The sequence below is a fragment of the Bubalus kerabau genome, chromosome 11, assembly GCF_029407905.1.
Source record: "Bubalus kerabau isolate K-KA32 ecotype Philippines breed swamp buffalo chromosome 11, PCC_UOA_SB_1v2, whole genome shotgun sequence".
In the NCBI taxonomy this organism is placed as follows: Eukaryota; Metazoa; Chordata; class Mammalia; order Artiodactyla; family Bovidae; genus Bubalus; species Bubalus kerabau.
This window is the reverse complement of record NC_073634.1, coordinates 76,355,127-76,365,331: the sequence shown is the minus strand read 5'-3', so window position 1 is coordinate 76,365,331 and position 10,205 is coordinate 76,355,127. Positions and strand designations below refer to the sequence as shown.

Here is a 10,205-nt window from a genome sequence, read left to right as displayed (position 1 = left end):
AGAACACGAACAGCTGCTGCCGTAACTCAGGCACAGGCTTCAGCCTAGAGCCCGACCCCTGTCCCTTTGGCCCCACTGCTCAGATGGAGCCCCTGTTAGGAAGTAGCCAGTGTTCCCAGGTGCTGATCACTCCTGCTGGGCTCCAAATACTCTTGAACCCCTCTTGGAAAAAACCAAGGAAGAGAAAGAAGGGAGACCATAAAAAAGAAACGCAGAAAGAGTCAAGGGAAGAGACGGCAGGCAAGCAACTTTGTAACGATACTCATTCCTTTATTATCGACTGTGTTAATTTGAACAGGGCTGGGGCCTGCAGGCTGCTGGCAGCATTGAGCTGCAGGTGCATTTCAGCTTGACAGAGAGATCTCATCCTAAGCCAAGGAGACAGAGGGTAATGTTTTATATATATATTTATATATTACATATGTCCTGTATCGTCAACTGTATAGAGTGAAAAGAACGGGCCACTGCATTGTTAATCGCTGTCCTAAATAAAGACCATAGCAACAGACATGGAAATTTGGTCCTAATCAAGGCCCTTACTTTGTCAACCAAGTGTTGGATACATCAAAAGGAAAAGAAGAGAAAGAGACGGAGAGACTGAGATCCAGCCACCCCGGTGGCCCTGTTCCCAGCATATCTTACACGGAGTGTAAAGTGTCCCCTGTGGAGGTAAACACACACACACACAAACACACGCACACACACACACATACACAAAACTGCAGGCAGGAGCTCCTCCTCTGACCACACCTTGGGCCCAGCCCTCCGACTGGGGGTGGGGAAGTTGGGTACATTGTGCTATAAGACTGTGAGGGTCAAGTGAGCAGACAATGCAGAGTCGGTGTGTCCAAGTGATGAATGAGGGTAAGACGTGAAGCTTCATCCACAAACAAGAAAGAGGTCAGTGGGAGAGGCTGCTTACCACAGGCCTGGAGGTCCCTCTGTGCCCAGGCCACCTGGGAAATTTCTCCACGCCACTCCTGTCCTAGCCACAGCCAAATCTCCGATCTGAATCCCGAGTCTCAAACCATCTTCTGGGCTCTGATGAAAACTGTTGTCTCCCTGAAGGACAGGAGTCCGTGGAAAATGAATGGCCCAACCACCTGGCGTCATAGTTACAGCAGCAATGACAGCATCATTGAAGTGAACCAAACCACAGCTTGGTCCTCAGGGCAGAAAGTGAGCTGTGTGCAAGAAGGGTTCATTTCCTGATAGAAAGAGAATAACCAGGTAGCCACTCCCCACCGCCACCTCCCACACACCAAATTTCAGGCAGCCCTGTCAGCTTCATGCCTTTCCCCAGTGACTAAACTCCTCATATTCTAGTAACTGGAGACTCCATGTTAGGTCATTTTGCAGTCCCAAACTATGTGTTTTCATTCTTGACTACCTCTTCACTCTTCCACCAAAATATACACTTAAAAGCTAAGTCAATGAAAATTAATCTTTCTTTTTGGTAGAAATTTACCCGAGATACCCGGAGACATCTTGGGATGTCACAAAGGGAAGTGAGAGGATTTCCTTAGGGACCAATTTGCACAATGCTGAAGGGTCAGTCTTGTCAACAAAACAGTGCCCAACAAATGTGATTCATAGACAGGGGCAATGGGCAGAGTTGGTGGGTTGTGCCTGGGTCTCCATCTCCTGTGCTCCATGAGCGGGGAGAAGCATCAGATTCCGGTACCTTTGTTTAGCCCGAGGGAGGACACTGATCCTCCCACTAGTAGTGGGGATACAGGCAGCTGCAGAGAATGATGAGGGCTGGAAGAAGCAGCATCTCAAAGATGGAGAGTTGGCCTGATTCCTTGTCGGCCAAAGTGACTTCTCAGAGGGAACGGAAACAAATGGACGGTCCCTTGATGACTGTCCACACCGTCTCCATTACTGTTCCATGTCCCGGAAGTCCCGAGGAGGCAGCGACTGGTCGGTTCACAGTTCCCTTCCCCGAGTTGGGAAGGTGGGCAGGAAGCAGTTCGGGAAACCATGAGTTCTTGCCAAAGCTGCAAAGCATGGGCTGTGCGGATGGGGTCACTGGAGTCCTTGATAAGGAACCCGAGAAGCAGAAAGAGGCTGTTTGAAGCCTGGAAAGCGGAGAGGGGGGCTCTCCCTCCGCCGGGAGCACACGCTCACCATAAGCAGGATGGATGTCTTCTGTCCTCAGCACACATCTTGTATTTCTCTAGTCCCAGAAAGCGCTCAACAGCTGCTCATCAGCGGCACAGGAGGAGATGGGCGATTCCGGGACAAGCCAGGTAGAAAAAAATACACACAGGCACCTGCGTCTTCCCTTCTGGGCACAACTGACCAGAAGGAGAATGAGGTCTGACTGGGGCAGCGGGGTGGGATCTAAAGTCAAGAGGAGGAGATGGCTGGGCGGTGAGCACGGCAGGGTCAGGCGAGGGCTCCTTTCCCACACGAATTGAGTTCCACGAATAAATAACATTAATTAAATAAAGGAGGCTAAGAGCCGGCAGAGGCACGCCTGCCGGGGTCCCCCCCCCCAACATACGCACACGCACATGCGCCCACACACGCACACGCACGCACGCACACCGAGCGGCAGCGAGATGAGCCAGGGTTGGCCACCCCGTCCCTGGGGGTCTGGGCGGGGGGGACGGGGCAAGCCCAACGGAAGGTTGTCACTCGTGGTCGAGCACTGTCGTGGGGCGCAGAGCAGCAGAGGCGGCCAGCGAGGCGTGTGCGGTGGGAGGTGGAGGCCGCTGAGGACTCTGGCACCTGCAGGGGTGTGGATGAGGTTGGAGGGTTGGGGGTGCAGGAAACAGAAAAAGTGAGAACTTTTCTTTCCCTTATCCTGTCGCTGTAGGAACTCAGCCCCCGCAGCCCCAATTATCAGTCTCCCTTCACGCCCTTTGGGTACAACCACAACCCTCCTCAACGTCCACCAGCTCCCCCCTCGCCAACTGTGGTTTCCACTCTAAGTCCAGTGCCATGGCCACTCTGACCATGATGTTACTGACCAGGATCTGGACTTCCGGACTTTAGACGTGGAAGGTCTTTCCAGAAAGCTGTCCAACCGCATGAGCCTCTCCATGTGTAGTGCACGGGGGTCTTGGTCTTGGTCATGAGAGAATTCCATCTCAAAGACCGCTGGCGGAGACACATCCAACTCCAGAAACATGATGTTCTCAGCCTGCGGTGGGAATATGAGGCCAGAGGTGAGCACTGGTCCTGATGGCCAGCATCTTCTGGGCACTCGGGGAGATAATGGGAGTAGCAAGGGTGATGAGGCAGGTAGAGGAAGCAGCAGTTGCAAGCACCCACCCACCCTTTCTATTTCCAGCTTCTTACCCTGTACCTGGGGTGGGACCCCATTGCCATGGCAACCCGAGCATACTGGCTTATCGGCCTCTTGTAGCCCACCGCAGATGTTGGCCGCTTCTTCATTTGGCTGCTATTGCTGTAGGGAAGAGGCTACATTTTAAATCAATTTCCTCTGAACACAAAGGGAGAGTGATATGAAGGATTACATATCATTCAGGTAGTCAGGAGGCCGCACAGACTGCGAGTTCTGGAATTTGCTTCTCTTTGCTCTAAAACAATCTGACAACTCAAAAGAGTAATAACACAAGAAGACATTTCTTCACTCTTGTTGCTTCCATTTTTTTCCACAGTGAAAAGGTCTGACTGAAGACTGGATTGAAGAAAGGCAATCCAATCTTATTTTAGCTGTCAGACTCACAGATTGACTTCACATACTACACAAAACCATTAATCAGTGGTTTTGCTTTTCATTTTTTTTCATAGGTTTTAACACAATAAAATGATTAGAAACTTAGGCTTGAAATGCAAGAGTTCCAAAATAGCCAAAACAATCTTGAAAAAGAACAAAGGGAGAAGATTCACATTTTTCCAGTTTCAAAACTTATTGGTGGTGGTTTAGTCGCTAAGTTGTGTCCTTCTTTTGCAACCCCATGAGCTGTAGCCTGCCAGGCTCCTCTGTCCATGGGATTCTCCAGGCAAGAATACTGGAGTGGGCTGTCATTTCCTTCTCCAGGGGATCTTCCTGACCCAGGGATCGAACCCGGGTCTCCTGCATTGCAGGCAGATTCTTTACCAACTGAGCTATAAGGGAAGCCCCTCAAAACTTATTACAACATTGTAATTTAACTATACATTAATAAAAAAATTAAAAATTACAAAGTTACAGTAATGAAGGCTGTATGATACTGGCATAAGGAAAGACATAAGGATCAATGGAACAGAATTAAGAATCTAGAAATAAACCCTTATATTTATTACAAGCAATTGATTCTCTATAAGGGTACCAAGACTATTCAATGGGGCATGAACAGTCTCTTCAGCAAATGGCACAGGTACAGTTGGATAGCCACACACAAAAAAATGAAGTTGGCTTCTTCCCTTGTACCATATACAAAAAACTAACTTAAAAATTAATCATAGACTTCAATGTAAGTGCTAAACCTATAAGACTCTTAGGTAAAACAAAGGAGTAAATCTTCATGACCTTATAAAATGGGAGAAATTATCTGCAAATCATCCATGTGATATATGAGTTGTATTTAGAATCTATAAATAACTCTTATAAATCAACAATAAAAACACAAATAATCCAGTTTAAAACTGGACAAAGGATATGGATAGCCATTCCTCCAAAGAAAATATATAATGGCCAATAAGCACATGAAAAGATGCTCAACACTATTAGTTATTATGAAAATACAAATCAAACCCACAGTGAGATACCACTTCATGATATCTCATTGGCTACTAGGATAACTATAATCCTGAAGACAGATAATAACACATGTTGGTGAAGATACAGAGAAATTGGACCCTCCAGGCATTGTTGGTGGGAATATAAAATGATGCAGCCTCTTTGCAAACAGCATAGCGGTTCTTCAAAAAGTTAAACATGGAGTTACCATATGACCTGGTACTTCCATTACTAGAGGTACATAGTCAAGAAAACTGAAAACATATGCCCTACAAAAACTTGTACATGAATGTTCAAAGAATAATTATTCATAATAGCCAAAAAGTAGAAGTAACCCAAATGACTATTCATTTATAAAAAATAAACAAAATGTGGAATATCATAGAATGGAATATTATTCAGCAACAAAAAGGAATGAAGGACTGATGCATGCTACAATGTGGAACAACCTTGAAAACATTTTGCTAAGTGAAAGACAGTAGATATAAAAGACCACATGTTGTAATATTCCATTTATATGAACTATCTGGAATAGGCAAGTCCATAGAGACAGAAAGTGGATAGACTGGTGGTATTCTAGGGATGGGGACACTAGGGAGCTAATGGGTTTGAGGTTTCTTTTTGGAGTGATGAAAGTGTTCTGGAATTAGACAGTGGTGTTATTACATAACTGTGAATATACTAAAATCCACTGAATAACATACTTTAAAATGGTGAACTTTATATATGGTTTATATCTCAATAAAGCTATTACTTATAAAACAAACAAAACTCAGGCTTGGCTTTTAAAACATGCATATTCTTTGACCCAAATTCCCATTCCTAGGAATTTCCCTAAGGAAATAATCAGAGAATGGGTCAAAAATTTGGCATGTTTGCTGCTATATTATTTACAAGTGCAAACAATTAGAAACAAACCAAATGTGCACCAGGATGGACAAGTTAAATTATTATTCAGTCACGTGAAGGAATATTATGCAGTCATATTGTTTTTGGCTTTATGTAGCCATGAAAAGATTTCTACAACATATTAAGTAAAAAAGCAAATAAAAAAATGAAATTTGTTTTGATTTTAAAGAAGTGTGTACACATGTGTGGATGCTTACAAAGAAGTTTTTCGAATTCAACAAAATATTCAACGAAATGTTAATAGTAATTGTCTTTGGATGGTTTTACAATTTTTAAAATGTATAAGTTTATATTTAATAAGTTATTTCAAATACTCAGAAAAGCACAGAAAATAATATATATGTTTACTTACCATCCAGTTTTGCTAAATCTTAACATTTTGTTATAGTTAACACCAAATATTTTTTGAGAAGTAAAATGTAGGCACAGTTTTTAAGACTTTCCTTCTCCAGAATTAATCCCTCTCTTGAATTTGGTGATTATTAATGTCAGGCATGTTTTTATATTTACTTATATATGTATATATTCATAAACAACATATATAGTATTGTATGCCTATTTCTAAATTTTGTACTGTATAGTACAGATACATTTTTTGTGTGCCCAAACATGTCTTTTATATTTATCCATGCAGCTCTAGATTAGATGATTACAGTTTAACTATATTGATTATCTTAAGGTTTCAATATAGCATTTTATGTTTTTTATATATTCCCTTGTTGATGGACATCTAGGTCAATTCCTTTTTCTCTCTCCCTTTCTATTTAACACAGTGCTGTTGTAAAGATTTCTGTATGTATAGGTATCTTTAAGTATATATTCAACAGTTTCTTTGGGGTATATACCGAGGAAGGGCATGGTTCCAATGTGCATCTCCAGTTTTACTAGATATTGCCAAAGTGGCTATATACTGACAAGAAAGTTCCTATTGCTGTATATTCTGGCCAACTCATACTATGTTAGACTTTTTACTCTCAGCAACCTAATGAGTGTGAGGTATTTGATTATTCAAAACAAATACAAATAGGAAAGAAAACAAGACAGTTATTTCCACTAAAAAATTAACAGGGTTTAGAGTCAGGCAGATCCAAGTTTGAATGTTGGCTCTACCCCCTAGGCTTTGTTACCTTGGGAAGCTTATTATCTCTGAGCTTCAGATATCTCATCACCATCCTACAGAACTGCTGAGATTAACAAGACAAGCACGTAGCACAATACACCACAAGGGCTCACTACGTGGCAGCTGTGATGATTATTTATTCTCAGTTCCACTTGCTAATTTCAAACAGGGATACGAACGAGCAATGAAAAAAGCCAAAAGGCAGACAGAAGAGAAGAAACAGGCTGAGTAACTCAGAGATAGGACATTCTGTCCTTGACTAGGAGAACAAGCCGTGCAGGACCTAACAGAACAATGCCAGCCTTCTGCCACAGCAACAGTGAAGAACCACAGTCTCAGGTTTTATCTAAAAGAATGCTGGACTCCACTTGGGGTTCCCACCAACCCCTCTTCACAGATGAAAAGGAAGGAAGGAGGAGGCTGTAGAAGCCCCAGCTTGCTCTGCTGCTATGGACCCTCTGAGAGGTGGGGAGGAGGCTTCTGGCAGAGAGGAACAGGAAAATCAGTAAAATAATAGCTTATCATTTATAAGGTGCATCTCTGCATCTCATTCAAACTTTAGAACAACCTCCTGAGGTTCAGATGGGACAGACAAGGAGACTGAGGCTCAGAAAAGTGAAATGCCTTGTGCGCCCAAAAGAGACTGGGAACGGAACCTTCCCAATGCTCCTTTTAGGACGCCACTCCGTCTTTCAGGAGCACACACACAACTCTCTGGGCCTCCTCATGCCTCGAAGGCTGCAGGCTCTGGGAACGGGACAAGAGAACAGGGCTGGACGAGCAGAGCCGTGGATCAGTGTGAATTGGCAGCCTGACCCAATAAAGATGCCAGGGCTATTCTGGGTGGCTGGAGGGAAGCAGGGGGTGGGGGAGGGGAGTCTGTAATTGGGACACCAAACTTCCCATCTCCTCTCTCTCTGCCCCAGGCCTACTTTCCATGATTGATCCCTCTGTAGTAAGCAGGCTGTGGCTGACAGCCCAGAATGGAGGCCTGGCTCTGGAGTATCCACTCCTCCTGAAAGAAAGCCACAGCAGTTATCCTGTGCTTAGTAGATCCTCCGAGTTCTCTTAGGACCCTCTCTCCACATAGCTTCTATCACAAGATTATATATATTCTCCCCTTAATATTAAAAATATCAGTCCCATCTCAGAGGCTGATCCCAATCTCATTGTCAGCTGTCTGCTCACCATACCTTTCTTCTGTTCTGAAAACCAGCAGCCAACATCACAGGGTATGTTTTCTCCTTGCACATCCATCCTTTACAAGCACCCACCACAGCAAATCTGACTTTTCTTCATGATTGATCAGGTACCCCCTTCCCTGTAGGTCAGCTGTCCACCTTGCAGCGTCCCTTGGCACATCTAAACTCCCCGCACCCCCTTCCCACGGCCCCTCTGCATGGCTCACCGCCTGCCTGGGAAGGCAAAAACTTCTCCTTGTTTCAGATTCTTTTTCAGTTTTCACAGGCCTGGGAACAAATCTAGGGACTCAACCAGAGAATGTTCTGACTGAGGTAAACTTTGCCTCTGTAACAAAACCAGCTTAACCTTCTATCCTTATTCTGTTTAGAGCAAGGAATGCTCTCTCTAAACTTGGAGGCAGCCTGATTTAAAAATCAAAATCTAAAACAAAAGCAACAAATCAAACTGTCCTTCTATGGCACTTGTAAAGGATGATGACAAGCTGGTTTCTCTGGAGTCCCCTAAATCATCATGTTGGCTTATTGGTATGACAGCAACTATTTATGGACCATCTCCTCTGTGCAAGGTAGTGGCCTAGAACAGCCCCCCACCTCCCCAACACACACAGACACACGCGCATTATTTCATTTCAATCTTGACAGTCCTGCAGGGATTTTTGTTTCATCATCCTGACTTTGCAGGTGAAGAAACTTGGGTTCAGAGAAGTTAAGAAACCTTCTCAAGGCAGAGCAGGGACCAGAATTCCGAATGTTCTACATCCCAAATCCAGTCTCTTTCTACTGCACCATGACGCTCTGAAAAGAATCTAGAGTGGCCAGGAATGCAAAAAGCAAAGGGCTAAAGTTACAAATAGAATTTTTGAACTGCAAACCATGGGCTATAGACACTGCCAAGTATACAACCCTTAGAAGACAGTTGTGTATAAATACAATTAAAAACAAAGTCCATTATGAGAAGCCAAACATAAAAGGTTCTACTTGTAAAACTGTGATGGTTGAAGGTGGCTGCCAAGATTTTCTTTTCAAAGTAACCAAAATAATTTTCCTTTCAAAATAACCCAAATTATTTGCGATTGTGGAACAGACCTCACCTGAAGTTACTGTATATCAGCGAGAGACAGTGGAGAAAAAAGAAAAAGGGACAGACTTCCAAAATAAGTTGATACGAGTGTGTTTCAAGAGCTCCCCAACAATAACTCCTTGTTTTAGAAAGAAGCGTGGGGAAGAGTGTGGGGGTAGATGCCTGCAGCTAGAGGAGGAGAGGAAAGGTTTTTTCCAGCAAAAGCTTTCTAGAGGGACAGCGTGACTTTAGGTAATTTCTTTGCAACAATGCTTTTGTCCTCTCATTTTGAGCAGCCTTCAGTGTCTCTTCCCCAGAACACCACAGGCCAAAGTGAAGCAGAATACTCCACAGGTGAATTGAGCAAACGGGACAATGCCTTCATTAGTTAAATATGTTTCGGGACAGAAGAGGTTCTCAGCCCTGATCAAGTTATACTGCAAACAGTGGGACCCAGTCCTCCCAGAGAGGCAGCTTGTTCCACCGTCTCAGGCCCCAGAGCTCCCCGAAATGGGGGAAGCTGCATCCAAGGCCCTCCCTCCTCTGGCTGTGAAAGGAGGGGCTTGGGGCACAGATCCAGGCCAGTGACTCTGACACCAGGATGCTACCCTGGGGCGCTCTGTGCTGAGTCATTATCTCACTTGGGAATTCCAATTAGGAGGAAAGTGTTTTTACTTTAACCACCAACTGCTGTGGAAAAAAATTGCTTTCATAAAAATCTTCCTAGATCTGTTACTATTTCTGTGTTGTACTTTTCTGATCTTTTAAAAGCTCTGAGATGAATATTATTTATTGCAGTTATCAGACAATGGACAGGTGACATTAAAAAAGAAAATAATTTGGAGCAGTAATTCAGAATAGCATGTAGTTGACTACCTGGTATTTATTAATAAGTCTTTTTGAAGTAATTTATTTATTGGAATTTTTTCTTAAAGAAATCTATAATACCTGTTTATATCAACCGTATTTAAGTACAGTGGAGAACACTGGGATGTCACAATTGCCTTAATACTTTTTACCCTTACCCAGATTATTTTCTACACAAAATATATACTCTGCATTCCGAAGAGGTACATATAGATTCTGTATGAAATAGCATGGGTTAAGTTGTGAATATACTTAACTGTAACTTTGCAAAAGCTTGTGAAAGTATTTATATGTTTACAATTTTAATATAAAATTTTATGGAAACACAGTCCATTTGGGATCCAGTCGGAA

General features: G+C 43.5%; 1 protein-coding gene across 4 annotated transcripts in view; it reads right to left on the bottom strand.

The window, feature by feature from the left end:
• Nucleotides 1-246: 246 nt before the first annotated feature.
• Nucleotides 247-10,205, bottom strand: part of KIF3C (kinesin family member 3C) — a 36,110-nt gene continuing 26,151 nt past the window's right edge. Inside the window, exons 6-9 of one of the 4 annotated variants that reach the window (XR_008700502.1) lie at nucleotides 3,310-3,418; nucleotides 2,979-3,151; nucleotides 1,685-2,736; nucleotides 247-1,062 (exon numbers count right to left, since the gene is read on the bottom strand). Coding sequence is in view for 2 of the 4 variants with exons in the window: in XM_055540738.1 (XP_055396713.1) it covers nucleotides 2,640-2,736; nucleotides 2,979-3,151; nucleotides 3,310-3,418 (379 nt within the window). In the remaining 2 variants the exon portion in view is untranslated. Of the gene's footprint in view, nucleotides 2,737-2,978; nucleotides 3,152-3,309; nucleotides 3,419-8,389; nucleotides 8,734-10,205 lie in introns of those variants that run through there. The other 3 variants (XR_008700501.1, XM_055540738.1, XM_055540739.1) reach the window with 3 other exon arrangements.